Source organism: Sarcophilus harrisii, chromosome 3 (assembly GCF_902635505.1).
Source record: "Sarcophilus harrisii chromosome 3, mSarHar1.11, whole genome shotgun sequence".
NCBI classification, from domain to species: Eukaryota; Metazoa; Chordata; class Mammalia; order Dasyuromorphia; family Dasyuridae; genus Sarcophilus; species Sarcophilus harrisii.
This window is the reverse complement of record NC_045428.1, coordinates 405,076,302-405,091,999: the sequence shown is the minus strand read 5'-3', so window position 1 is coordinate 405,091,999 and position 15,698 is coordinate 405,076,302. Positions and strand designations below refer to the sequence as shown.

General features: G+C 32.7%; 1 protein-coding gene across 2 annotated transcripts in view; it reads left to right on the top strand.

Annotated features, from left to right (window-relative positions):
- The window catches only part of CERS6 (ceramide synthase 6), a 281,416-nt gene that overhangs the window by 71,245 nt on the left and 194,473 nt on the right, over window positions 1-15,698 (top strand). For both annotated transcript variants that reach the window (XM_031960517.1, XM_031960516.1), the window contains exon 3: window positions 2,205-2,335. In XM_031960517.1, the coding sequence (XP_031816377.1) occupies window positions 2,205-2,335 (131 nt within the window). The remainder of the gene's footprint in view (window positions 1-2,204; window positions 2,336-15,698) is intronic.

Here is a 15,698-nt window from a genome sequence, read left to right as displayed (position 1 = left end):
TTTCAGTGATCATTTTTCACTTAGTTTCCAAGGTGACTCCTTTTGAAGTTGTCATAGACTTTAAAACAAGAGCTTTTTGTTTTAAATATTCCAATATGCAGGAAAAGTTGGGAATTCTCTTTCTTAAATTCTTTAGTCTGCCCATTTGTAAAAAAAACAAACAGTTGGATGAAGGAAGGGAATCAAGACTCCCAGAGAAAGTTTCTGTATAAATTTGAAGTGTAAACATGATAAAAGCATGAAAACTGCTATACATGATGAAAACATTCATCTAGTATTCTGTCTTTGATAGTGGCACTATTTTGTGAAAGGGTTTTGCAGGATCAGTCTCAAAAATTTAGGAATTTTTTGAGGGGTTTTTTATCTCACACTTAGCTCACTTAAATTTCCAAGGATGTAAGGAAACATCCTGGTATTTTGAGATTTGGTTAATACTATATGTTAATTTCTATCTGTCTTTCCTTGTCTTTTGGTTATATTTCTTAGCCTTTCATTTTGTTCTCATATGGCAACTATGCCTCCTTCTGTCTCTTTTCGATTATCCTGTTATGGATCTTCTCTAATTTCTACATATCTTTCTTTGGCTGTGGCTAAAAAATTGCATGTGGAGTTCGATAAAAGGAGGATTTTTTTTTCTATTTTGTTGTAAATATTTTTGCTTAAGTTGTTGATTTTGTATTTGAGGTAGACAGAATATATTTAGCAATTTTAAGGTTTGTAAAGTGTTTTATTTACTATCTCATTTCATTATCATACCAACTCTGTGAGGTAAGTACAATTATTATCCCCATAAAACAAATAAGGAAACTGAAATTGAGAAAAGTTAAAATAATTTGCCCAGAGTCAACAGCTAATTAGTGTCTGAATTCAAGTTGAATTCAGGATTCAAGTTGAAGTCTTCATGACTCCAACATTTTAATCATTGAACTACTCAAATAGTATATAATTAGAATTTTTTTTTTTTATCTTTACATACATGAGCTTATCCTTACTTACATTAAAATTCTTCTATTCCCCTCGTTTCCCCTTCTTGGGAGCTTTTTCTCTGATCTATCCTATTGGCTAAGGTTTTTTTTTAATCACCCAAAATAATTCAATGGCATTAGACATGGTATTGAGAACTATAATTTGTACTGCAGAAAAAAACTAAATAATAATAATAACAATAACCTTTTAATTTGTTTATCCTAAGCACTATCTTATTCATTGTTTTATCTTGTCTTTATGGCACTCTTCTGAAATTGTGAAATAGAATATTCATTTAGAATTCATCAGGGATTATCATCTACATTTACATGAGAACATTGAGGCAAAAAGTGAACAAGCTATATACTTAATATTCTATAGCTCCTTAGTGATAAAATATATATGAGAACCTTTGTCTTTTGTCTTCAACCTGCTGATGTATTCTTATGCTTTCTATTCTGCAAGAGGAAAGAAATGAGATTATCTTTTACAAGTTTCCAATTTGAAAATCTTTTGAGAAACATTTTGTCTTTTTTCTAAGTGTAACTTTATCATCTCAGAATCATATCAACTAAGATCTCCAGTACATGCCTCAGATGTTTCATAAAAGAATATATTACAATATAAACATGATATAGATTGTGCTAATGTATACTACAAGTTTAAGAAATGCTGAAACTCACAACTTCCATTATTTCCACAATTTGATAGTAATTGCTAAGGAGATAAGAGAATTCAGAACATGTTGGGAATAGGGAGAAATTAAATTTAATTGGATTTGAATGAATGGAAAGGATTAATAAGATACTATAAGGTATTTTGGAAATACATTTTGAAGGATTTAAAGTGCTGGGTATAAAGGTTTGACCTTTACTAGGGATATAATGCAGGGAAGTACTTATAATATTTTGTTATGTATTGATCCATCAATCTATCAATCCATCCGTCCATTCATTCATTTATGTATTTATTCTTAACATTCTGCTTTTTAGGGTTAAAATCAATAGGAGAAGATCCCTATTTTTATTATAAGGAATGCTGAGCTTGTTTGAGTTTTTTTTTTTTTTTGCTTAAAATATTATTAATATTTTTATAGTGAAGTATTCTTTAAAGTTGTGCATATAAATCAAAGTAAGCACCTTATAAATGACAAAATTAGGGGTACTTATAATTACCCAAGGGGAATATATGAAATTTAAAAATGGACTTGTAATAATTTCCTTTACTTTATTTTGTAGCATCCAGATGAGAAGAGATTGGAAGGTCTTTCTAAGCAGTTAGACTGGGATGTTCGCAGTATCCAGCGCTGGTTTCGACAGAGACGCAACCAGGAGAAGCCTAGCACTCTTACTAGGTTCTGTGAGAGCATGTAAGTAATTGCTTTTTGTTCCATCATGCTTTGGAATATATTTCTTAGAGCAACTTTAAAAAAAAACCTTTTTTCACCTCTTAGGGAACCTCTCTAAGTTCATATTTAAATTTAGTTCTATCTGACAAACATTTATTAAATACCTACTGTATGCAATGCACAATAAAAGGCTCATTCTATTTACAACTTTCTAGAAAGAAAAACCATCCAGTAAATATTAAGGAAAGCTATCCAGAAAAAACTATAAGCTGTACTGTATTGGAAGAGTGACTAAGTTAAACATTGGAAGCATTGAATCAATTTTTAGATTCTTAATAAATCCTTGCTGATTAATTAGTGAAGTGACTCCAAACAAAGGTGACATAATTGTGTCAGTGACTAATTCTCTATTTGTACCTTAAAAAAGAGTGAATTTTTTTTTTTTTTTTTTGGAGAAATGATGGTGGAAGACCTTACAGTGCAGTGGAAGTGACCTAGTTTAGAGAAGAGAAAATCATTCTTGATTGCTAGAGTTGTGAGATGTTGAGACCTGATAAATAGCACTGGGTTGTACCATCCTGTTATCTGGAGAGTTTAAGGAAAGGATAGATAACCATTTTTCTGGAGTGGGTTGAGTTTGATATTGCCTAGAAGAGAAAATGGGTATATGGCATTATTTAAAAGTGCCCTTTGGCTCTGAAGTTTTGATGATATGTTCATATCCAAGAAACTATTATCTCACAGAAAATATAGAAACAAGAGAAAAATGTTAAGGCATCCAGTCTATTCTCTGACAAGGAAAAGATTTCTGTACATAGTAAAGTTACCAAGTTTTGTCTTTAACTTCAGTGAAGTTTATTCCATTCCTGAGGGATACTAGTTTTTACTCTAAGAACTCTTTGGGGAACTTTTCCTACATGCTTACTAATTTAAATAATACTGCTATCAGTTCCAACTCTAGTTAGAGAGAAGCCTTTTCTATTTTGTGTCGGAGATGCTTTTTCATACTGACAGTTTTTTTGTGCCCTAAGGTTTGGCTTTCAATTATACCAGAAAAAGTATTTCAGCAGTTGAAATCTAATGCTTCAAGTAAGATTTGATTTTAAGGAAAATAGAATGAGAAGCACATTATTATAACAATAGACTCCTAGGGCTACAACCATAGTCTCCTAATTTTTTTTTTTTAGTTCTATGTTGTGTATTTTTTTCTCAGTTACATATAAACAAAAATTTTGATGTTCATTTTTTAAGATTCTGAGTTCCAAATTCTCTCTGTCCTCTTCCCTTCTTTTTCAGAAGGCAAGCAATTCTCAATAAATCATACATATGCAGTAATACAGAACATTTCCATATTAACCATGGTGTAAAAGAAAACACAGACCAAAAACAAGAAGAAGAATTTAAAGTTAAAAAAAATCTGCATTCAGACTTCATTAATTCTTTCTCTGGAGATGCATAGTATTGTTTATTATTCTTCAGATCACTGTGTTGCTTCACAGATGATCATCATACAATATTGTTGATACTCTGTACAATGTTCTCCTGGTTCTTCTTATTTCACTTTACATCAGTTCATATAAGTCTTTCCAGGTTTTTCTGAAAGCTTCCTGTTCATCATTTCTCATAGCACAATAGTATTCCATTCATGATCATATACTACAATTTGTTCATCCTAACTGGTGGTCAATCTTAATTTCCAATTCTTAGTCAAAAAAAGAGCTGGTATAAATATTTTTGTATACTTTGTCCTTTTTCTTTTGATCTCTTTAAGTCCTACCTTTCTTGAGAGATTTGGAAGAATTTAAAGAAGTCACAATGGTTAGAAATTCCAGAAAAACAACATAGTAAATATAATGCCCAGAATTAGGGGTAATTAATTGTCAAAGGAGGATTTACATATCTCAGTTACTGATCACACTCAAGAATTTGTCTATTCTTCTCCTTTCCTGCCAAAATATACACTTTCTCCTTCTCTCTTTCTCTGTCTTTCTCTTTTTCTGTCTGTCTGCCTCAGTTTGTCTGTCTCTATCTCTGTCTCTATCTCTGTCTTTCTCACTCTCTTTCTCTGTCTCTCGCTCTCCCTGTTTCTGTCTCTGTCTGTCTCTCTCTCTCTCTCTCTCTCTCTCTCTCTCTTTCTCTCGCACACACACATACACACACACACACACACCATGTAGACTTAGAAAGTCCTGTTTTCTACTGAAGTGTTCAGTAACTAGAGTATCTAGAGTATCTACTGGCATCATTGCACTAATATCATATTTCAGTAATCTGAGTTATTCCTTGTATGAATATGTGTTATTTCTTCATTTTGCCTTTATGCGTCCCCTCCCTTTCTCCTAACTTCTAGCTTCCTTGAGTATATAAACTCTATGCACCATATATTTCTTCTTGCTACTAAAATATTTATACTCTGCTTCACATGTTGTTTCATTTATCAAATCTCTATATCTGCTGTTCTCCACAAAGCCTTTTGTTCCTGTTGCTTCCTTTTAAACTCATTCCTATCCAGAGAACCCCTCTTGTCATAGCATCATAGACCCAAAGTTGGCCAGCCTAGTCCAACCCCTTTATTTTGCAGATGAAGAAGTTGAGGTCCTGGGAGGATTTTGCCAGAGTTACTTACATAGGTAGTAAGCATCAGAGATTGGAACTCAAATTCTCTGACTCAGAATCAATATTTTTTCCTCAGTTATATGTTCCTCATTCTGCCCAAGTCAACTTGGGCAGTTATTTATTCTTTCCTCCTGTTTTCTGGGGTCCCTCCCCCAGTTATTCTCAACCTTTTCTTTACCTCCTTCTATCCTCTTACTTTAAGTAATACCCTTATATCCTTTGATACTCTTTTCAGTTGGCATCTTGCTTTCTTCCAGGCCAATATTCAAGTTGTCTACAGGAATCAGTTATCTTCTGATTCCATTGTTATTTCTAGATCACTGATCTGCCACACATCTCTGCTTCTTTTAATTTTAAATCTCTGATGCCTTTATGCTATTATCTCGAAATTCTCCTAGCCATTCATCTATCAGGCTTTAAGAATATTCTGGATATAAGTACCTTGTATGTATGTGTGTGTGTGTGTGTGTGTGTGTGTGTGTGTGTATACATACTACCACATCTCTTTCAATATTCTATGATTCTTTTTTTTTTTTTATTTAATAGCCTTTATTTACATGCCATATGCATGGGTAACTTTACAGCATCAACAACTGCCAAACCTCTTGTTCCAATTTTTCACCTCTTACCCCCCCATCCCCTCCCCCAGATGGCAGGATGACCAGTAGATGTTAAATACATTAAAATATAAATTAGATACATAATAAGTATACATGACCAAAACATTATTTTGCTGTACAAAAAGAATCAGACTCTGAAATATCGTACAATTAATATTCTATGATTCTTTTCTTATACCCTAAGAGATGATGAATATTATGTTTCATAAACTACCTCCTCCTTGGAGGCTCTTCAGTTTCTCCTCTCCTCCCCAACTAAATGTATTTGTATACATTGTTTACTCTTTATGAATTTTAAGATCCTTGAAGTCAGGAACCATTCCTTATTTATTATATTATTTTGTAAGTGATATAAATAGATGTGTATTGGATTTAATTAAATTGAATTCTCTGTGTCTCACTAGGACTTCCCTTGTCCCTCCTCTTCCAATTTACATCTTCCCAATCCTTTAAGGTTCTCCTTGCCTTTTTTTCATCTCAGAAACTTTTTCTTCCAAACCCTCTAAACTAGAATACTTACTTGATAGGGAATCACATATACTGCCTTGTTTTAACTTTTCCTTTTATATAATCTCTCCAGAATAGAGTGACTATGTCTTATTTTTCAATCATCTCTCATAAAATCTCATGTTATATTTTTCAATAGGGTGTAGCTTATGAATTTCTTCAATGAGTGAATTTTCAAATTTTTGAGAAAGAATGTGGTGAACAAAGATTAATATATTCCCTTCCCTTGCCTCCTGCCGAGTTTTGCTCGGTGCGAACAGCCTCCTTGTGATAATAAAACAGTCTACTTGAGCCACTTATAGATGGAGAGAAGGTATTAAGTATTAGTAAGTAATGCAAAAGGCAAAAATATAGAAAGGGAAGAGATGGAGTTAAATAGATTAATGAAGAAGATGGATAATAGCATAGAAAAGAGAGTGAACATGAGCCATAACTACTTAATAATAATCATACCATGGGTGTTTCCTTATCACAAGAATGGACCAAAGAACTCATATAATAGGAACTTCTAAGTTTCAAAAAATTGCGTTAATGATTATTCAAATGCAAATTTTAGACTAAGAGACTGAAATCAAATATTACAAAAATCAAAGTTTGCTTTTCTTTTTCAGGAAACAAACATAAATTTATGATAAAAAAAGAAATTGAATTTTAGTCTTTCAGTGGTTGTGGATCAGAGGCACGTTTGTGTGTGTGTGTGTGTGTGTGTGTGTGTGTGTATGAGTGCATGTGTGTTCAGTCTAACTAAACAATGATTTATTAAGTACTGGAAATAACTGCTGACTTGCCTGGTATTTGGCACCATAATGCACATGAACTTAACAGAACTTGTTCAATGAGCGATATGCAAAGACATTGATGAGATACATTTTTTTCTTTCCTGTCTACTCTCACTCATTCATAGCCTTGTCAATTTTGATGCATATTATTCTATAAGTACTCACATTTCTTTTGACAGCTGAAATAGAGATTTTTCAAAAGAGTAAAAGGAGAAATTTATAAAACCGAAGGAATACATGGGAGAAATTTTAGAAGGTTCAAAATGAAGTGTGCTGCTGGGTAGACAAAAATGCTTTTAGACTGCCAAAACTCTGACATCTTCCTCTATCAACTATGTTACAGCATTGGTATTAAGCCTAAATAGTGGGAAGCAAGGCCAAAATCTCAAAAGAGGTAGCTACGTCCTTCTTTGTGTCATAATTTTGCTCATTTGCAGTATATTTTGTGTTATGTTAGTAAGTGATGCAGTGCAGAATTTACATTCAAATTGTTTTAATGAAGAATTATTCCCATATAGCATCCTAAACTTTTAGGGCAAAGCTACATTATATTATACTGAATAGTTTATTTTGTCTCAACCATTGATTCAAAGAAAAATTAAAACAAAATATTTTAACACTTCTTGGTAAAATTGAGATTGAATCCTATTCTCCATAAGTATTTGTTTTAGAGTAATAGAGAATATTTTGGGCAGCAATGTGAATGTAGCTTGATGTACTAATTCAAGAGAATAGAATTTTTAAAGGGAGAAATTTGAATCAGAATTAACTTGCAACACTATTGTTTAGCTTTTCTATTTTCCCTGAAATTATGATTTTGGGGGAGCAGCAAAAGGAACTTAGTTATTATAATTTCTAACATGCTTAATTGCTATCCAATTTTGAATAAAAGGAAAAATGTGGAGGCAGTAAGTTTATTGATCAAGAGGGAATATTTTATTCACAATTATAAGAAACTTTTTACATAGCATTTTGATATACAAAGCTTCCTACATATATGCTAATTTCATTTGATATTGATTCTTTTTTACTTCTACTGCTCCATGCCTTCTTATGGTCAGAAGACCAATCAAAAAGTATTTAGGTATGTATTATATGCAGATCACTGTGCTAAGTCTTGGGATTATAAATATGAGCAAAATGAAAGCCTTTAGATGGGGAAAAAACTGCATGAATGAAAGCTGAAAAGCGAATCTTTCTGAATTCAAATTTGGCCTCAGATACTAGCTGTGCGAGCCTAGGCAAATCCACTTAACCCTATTTGCCTATTTCCTCATGTGTAAAATGAACTGGAGAAGGAAATGGCAAATTACTCTAGTGTCTTTGTGAAGAAGACTCCAAATGGATCTATGAAAAAAATTCATATGTGACTGAAATAACTAAACAACAGTAAGAAATATGTAATATAATATAATGACAACTCCTGTAAATCTATGAATGGTAATGCGCTTGTGTTCCCTGAGTCTCTCCTGAGAGGAGCAAGGCATGCTTCATTATTTAACCTCCAGGAACCACATTACCTGAAGGCTCAATTCCTGTGAGTGATCTTTTTGTTTATGTTTTGATAGCTATTGAAGTCATCTTGTATAATGTTCTAGTTCCACTGTTTCACATTCTGCTATTTCATTTGTACGCGTTCTTTTGTGTTTCCTAAAAATCACTTTTAACTTCACTTTTTGTGACTACAAAGAATTTGTTCCTTAGTATAGTAATTCTACCCCATATAATTTGATATGGTGGGTAGAATGTTGGATTTAAAGTTAGGAAGACCCAGATTCAAACTTTAATTCAGCAACTTATTAGCTGTATAGCTGAAAAAGGCACTTAAAAGTCTCTAGAGCTCAGTTTTTCACCTGTTAAATGATAGTGGTAATGGTGGTGGGCTGAGTTGGACTCAGTTACCTTTGAGCTTCTTTGCTGCTCTAAATAGAGACGACAAGGGAAGAGCAAGGGGAAAAATGCAAGAAAAGGAAAGGAAAGGGAGGGGAGGGGAAGAGAACATATTTTTATAGTAGTGACTACTCTATGCCGGGAATTGTGGTAAGTACTTTTATGATGCTAACTATAATCTCATTACCTTTTAATTATTAACAAGAAAAGCTGTGAGCAAAAATCAAAAGAGTTTGTGTCAGAATATCTGGGTTCAAATTCTGGCCCGCCTATGTACTTATGTGTCTGTCATCTTGAACACAGTCACTTTGATGTTCTGGATCTCAGAAAAATGAGGGAACTGGTGTAGGTGATTTCTAAGTTCTCTTTCAGTCTAATAAAAAACATTTATATAGCACTTTTCAAAATATTTAATATATATATATTATCTCATTTGATTCTCACACCAACCCTGTGAGGTGATTGCTACGATTATTCCAGTTTTATAAAGCAACAGAATTGAGATTGAGGTAAATTGACTTGCCCAGGGTCATACAGCTAGTGAGTTTCTGAGATGGAATTTGAACTGGCATCTTCTGGACTCCAGTACTAATATTCCATTTATTATGCTATCAACATGCCTTTGTATAAAACCTATGATCTAATTTACTTTTCTTGCATTAAATTTGATTGAAAATGCTTTCTTTTCCTGTGACACTAATATCTTATGGACCAAATTTTATGTGTGTATATTCACACACAAATATCATGTATGCCCACATATACATATGTATATATATTATGTATATATGATCACTTTGAAAATTTTGATGATACTTGAATCATAGTTACATACTAATTATTATTGTTATTGTTGTCTTTATTTTGTTTTTGAAAGGAAAAGAGAAGGGGAGTTTATTTTTTTAAAAAATCAACACATTCTCTGTAAAGGAAGTACCTTTTCGGTCACACGGGATTATCAGCTTGGGTTGCTACAAGGGAAAAATATATTGACTAAATTGTTATAAAGAACCTTAGAACCTACACTGCTTTGTCATTGAAAAGAGCAGAATGTGCTTGCCTCTTCCTTAGATCTGCAGGGGAGGTGGATTAAAGGAAAAGCCAGAACTCTTGAAGTAGCCCCTGAGAATCAAAGTTGCTGTAGGGTACTTGAGAGGGGAATGGTTTGAGGGAACATACTGCAACACACAAACCATGAAGAATTGTTCAGGAGAAAAGATGCCATTAGTAAGATGGGGAAAAGAAATGTATCAGTCATATAACAAGAGAAGAAGTAGACTACTCACTTATTGGACAAAAGAACAAGAGGAAGCATGTTAGTGCACTAGGTAGTACCTATGAAGGATTGTGTACAGAAATAGATGGTAGTCAAATGGATGAGCAGAAATAGATGGTTTGTGATCTTTCTTCTTTGAGGAAGTCCCTCCAATGATAAGACTAGAGCTCCATCAGTATATTGGTGACAAGGATGATATTTGATCACCAAGGGTCCTCTTATTTTCTCTGTTATTTTTATGTACACTGGGTTTGAGTTGGGGAATTTACTAAAGGAAGCCTTGTGTATATACTTTGGTCTTGACTTATTGCCACCTTTTACTATAACCTTCATTAATCTTCAAAATTTTCATCCCAATTTACTGAAGAACAGTGACTCATCCAGTTAGATAGTCACTAATGGCAAAATTAATTGGAATCTAAATAGCCTAACATTTCTGGTTTTCTTCAACAATAAAGTGCTAGTTGTTAGAGCCATAGATTTCTTAGTGATGTTCCATGCATATTTATTTAAGAGAGAGAAAAGAGATAGTTTTGAAAAATTGTGTTTTTCTTAATATTTCCATTATTTTTTAATTTTATTGTAAAATTTAAATACCATTCATAAATAGACCACATATTTGGAAAAATTTCCCTTCTTATAGAATCACTCCAAATCATACTTTTACATACAACCTCTATGAAATCTCTACTTTTTGTAGTTTACTCGGATGCCAGCAAAGCACTGGATGAAGTCTTACATGCTATCTTGACAAGATGAAAAGATACAAGGGACTCAATAGTTCAATTAGATGAATTTGGAATTAGTTGAGTGGTTGTTCTAAATGACTAATTATTAATAGTTTAATTTCAGTTAAATTCAACAAACATTTATTAAGCATATACTATGTGTAAGGTGGGCATCTAGGTGGCACAGACCTGGAGTTAGGAAAACTCATGTTCCTGAGTTCAACTCTAACCTCAAACACTCATTCTCTATGTGATCCTGAGCAAGTCACTTAGCCCTATCTATAAAATTGGCTGAAGAAGGAAATGGCAAAGCACTTTGTCAAAAAAAGTCCAAATTTGGTCATGAAGAGTTGGACATAACTAAAATGACTAAATAATATTTTAAGGCTCTGAAGACATCAAGACATACATGAAATAGTTCCTTTCTTGAAGTAGCTTACATTTTAATGGAGTTGGAGGTATATAATATGTAAAAATTATACATATTATATGTATTTGTGTATATATATATATACTCAAATGCATATGACATATATATGTACATATGGGTTGATACTATACATATTACAGATAATATTTACTTATCTATATGAATAACTATACATTATATTACATATACATGTGTGTATGTATATGTATCCTGTATGTATATCTATATGTATGTATAAATATACAAAATAATTTCAACAAGAAGTACTAATGCTTGGGGAGAAAAGGAAAGATCTCACATTAGAGATAAAGTTATAGCTGTGTTTTGAATGAAACTAGGAATACCTTGCCAGCTTGGAAGGAGTTTACTAGTAGAGGTCTATGCTCTATGTTTTTTAATATTTTTATCTATCACCTGGTTAAAGGAATAGCTAGCATGCTTGTCACATTTGCAGATGATACAAAGCTGAAAGGATTTGCTAACATACTAGATGTCAGAGTGAGAATCCAAAAAAAATCTATATGCTTTAGAACACTGAAATGAAACTAATATGAATTTTAAAAGGAATAAATATAAAGCCCTAGGTTGGAAAAATCAGCTTTGCAGTTTTAAGATGGGGGCAGGAGTATGCTGGCAAATGCTTGGCTCTCCAGGAAAAAAAAAAGACAAAAAACAACCAAGCAACCAACAACCAAATGCAAAATACATTTTTTAAGTTCAGTCTGCATTATTAACATTTCTCCATGACTTCCTTGTGTCTGGACAATTAATGTAACAATCAATCAAGCCTTGATTTGTAGCACTGGTCCCTTTCTAAGACATAAATGCTCACACTGAAAATATGACAATGAGCTCTCAGAAGTTTGAGCTAAACTTTCCCTGGTTAGGGTAGACAAGGGTAAGTAGAGTTTTTCTGTTAAAAGATCTTTGGTTTTGATGCACTATAGTCTTAACAGAACAATAATAACAGCTGGTGAAGCTGATTTGGTCTTCATATGTATTAAGACAGACCCTTATCTTGTCTAGGACTAGGGAGATGGGATCTATGGTCTTTTTCTAGTTTTCTCTAGCTGTGCCACATCTGATATAACTTTTTCCAGTTCTAAGCCTATTTTAGAAAATATTCTTTGTATAATAAAATATTTTGTTTGTTGATGATTGATAAGTTCACAATAATGAAGAAATATTTTTTCTAAAAAGAATATTGATAAGTGCCAACAGAAAAAAAAGCAACAAACATAGGGAAGGGACTTGAGATCATGCCAAATGAGCATCAGCTCAAGGAATTGGGCATGATCAAAATGGAAAAAAGAATATTTAGGAGGTGACAGGAATTCTGGGAGGTAGCATTAGACAGTGGAAAGATAAACAAAGTAGTATATAAATTCTTTGTTATTGTTGTTCAGTTGCTTCAGTCATATTTAACTCTGTGTGATTCCCTTTGGAGTTTTCTTGACAAAGATTACTAAAGTGGTTTGCCATTACATTTTCCAACTGTTTGGAAATTGAGGATTAAGTGCCTTGTCCAAGATTACAAAGCTAATAAGTATCTGACACCAGTTTTGAACTCAGGTCTTCTTGAGTCTTAGGTGTTATTTAAATGCTATCTATTATTATTTTTATTATAATTAGTCACTCTTAATTTCCTTGGGTCTGAGTTTTATCTATAAAATGAAAGTATTAGGCACATTAGTTATTCCATTTATAGATATGATCCTTGTTCAGATAGTGGTTGGAATAGATGGTCACAGAGTCTATCTAAGCAATTCTATGATTCTCATACTTGTGTTTTAGTTGAGATTTGTGTATTACTTTTGATATCTAGATGGTTTAGGAGATAGAATTACTGGGCCTGTAGTCAAAAAGAATTGATTTCAAATCCAGCCTCAAACATTTGGGTCTCAGTTTCCTCAACTATAAAATAAAAATAATAATAACACCCACCTTGAGAATCAAATGAAATAATATTTATAAAATGCTTAGAATAATGCCTAGAAAAGAAGTGCTTAACAAATACTTATTACTCCTTCCCCCCTCCCTCTCTTCCTCATTCCTTTTCTCCCTTCTTCTTCCCTCCTTCCCTTCTTCCCTCCCTCCCTCCCTCCTTTCCTTCTTTCTCCATTTTATTGACTTCTCTTCTCTTTGAGCCTGGCTTCCAATTTCTTCCAATTTCTTCAGTACGCTATGTTACTTTTCCTAGGATCAGCACTCCCTTAGGGATACCCAGTAACTATGAAAAAGTGACGAGGGTGATATCAGCCGGGTCTGTTTTTTTGGTGGAAAATATACAGCACACTAAATTGAACTGTAAGAGCATCTTAGAATATTGGATCACAAAAAAGAAATGTAAAAAAGGAAGTAATCCCCTCTGCAATTTCTTAGTAATAAAGTAACCTCCTAATACAAATTATCATCTATGTATAATGAACAGCAAATAGAATCTTAGACTCATACTCACTTCCCAGTAGGCCCATCAACACAGACTTGAAGACATAGAAATTAACATCATTAAATAAATTTAAATAAATTTAATTTAATTTTTATATTTAAATTTTAAAAAATTTTAAAAAATTACATTTAAATAAAACAACAACAACAACAAAAAAAAAATTATTGGGCTAAAAACTAAAAATCTTCCTTTTCTTTGTAAATGGAATTCAATGTTTCTTCTGTATTATTATTTCTCTCTATTCCAATATAATTATTTTTCTTCTGGTAGAAATGTATATATTCATAAATTTATTCATTTTCTCTAGATATGAAAATAATTAGTATTTTTCATTTTGTTTTTCTTTTTTTAAATGTTTCTTTGAAAAGTGGTGAGAGTGTCTTTTAAAACCAATGATTATTTTTCTGATGTGATTTAACCATGAGCTTTCCATTTCAATAAGAATTTATTAATTACTGTGTACCGGTACTTTGCAGAATATTGAAGTTACAAAGAAAAAGCAAGAATGTTTCCTGCCCTCAAGGAGCTTACATTCTAATGGTGAATAGAACAGGTACATCAAGAGATTTATTCAAGTTATCATAGTGAATAAATACATGGTAACTTTAGAAGAGATGGCATTAGCTATTGAGAAGACTGGAAATAGACTTTTGTAAAAAGCATGAGTCTGATTCATAAAGAAAATACAAAATGTCAAGAGGCAGAGATAAAAAGGGAGAACATCCTAGACAAGGGAAAAGTCAATGTTAAGGAATGCAAAAGAGTGAAGTGATCATTCTGTATCTATTCTATTTCTATGAGCTTTTTTATTGCTGAGTTGTTTTAGCCATTTCCAGCTCTTTGTGATCTCATTTGGGGTTTTCTTGACAAAGCAAATAGTTTGCCATTTCCCTCTCGAGGTCATTTTACTGAATGAGGCAAATCAGGAGTAAGTGAGTTGTCCAGAGTCACTCTGCTAGGAATTATCAGAGTTTAGACTTGAAAGCAGGAAGGTGAGTCTTCACAATTTTAAGCTTGGCACTCTATTCACTGTCCTATATTGCTATCTTTATTAACTTTTATTTTTGACTAACTCTTTTGCTTTTGGTTATCTGAATGATTCCTGTTTCCCATTTCAGCCTCTCTTTGTTTTCTACTGTCCTTTTCCCCATATGTTCTCTGAACAATGTCTGTCTTCTTTAGAATGATTTTGTATGCTGCCAAAATAAAAAGTAGCATAAATGTCTTAGAGTTACTAAATTTCCTATGAATTTTATATAAGTATATGTGAAGGCATCCTTTTAGTTGTTTGAAATTTGAACAAAATCTTCAATATAACAATATAAGAGAAGGAATCTGTGCTGAAAAAAAAGAACAATGTACTTGCAGTCTTTGACATATGATTTTACTTAATAAGGATTTCCTTTGTTTCAAATGCATGTTATTATTGTATCACTTATATTTCTTCCCCTCTGCTCCCTTTGGGTTGAAGGGAACCACTGAGCGTGGGCTGTTTGAAGCAAGAGAAACTGTCTTTTTTCTTGGAAGCCAGGCAGAGAGTTTTTATAAAAATTTTTCAGAGATGATCTGGAGATAAGTGATTGAAATGAAATTGTTGTCAAATATTGAATTGTGGATAGGTAGAATTTATTGTCACTTGCAGTTGTGAAACCTAATCAACAACAATACTAGGAATTGAATACTGTAGTCTTTTGTCTGCAGGCATGCAGACTATGTACTCTATTTGTGAGATCTAGAACCTTTCCTAGCTCATTAGGATATATCTCTGGGAAAGTCACTGCAGATGGATGATGGCTAGCAAACCTAGGAGTGAATGGGAAGAAGGAAGCAGGTTAGATTGCATTCAAACAATGGTCTCATGCTTTTGATAGTTCCCAAGATGCATCCTGGCAGAATATCAATTCATTGAAGAATTGGCCCAAATCTGAACACTTTTATAGTCTTTAGAACTGGATTCAAAGATAAAATATGAAGGAAATAAGTGACACATTAACAGTATACAAACAGTTACAAGTGAATTAAGAGTAGAGCTTCCCATGGGAAAATTTTTCTTATAGGCTATCAGGGTAGAAATGTTTAGCCTTGTTAT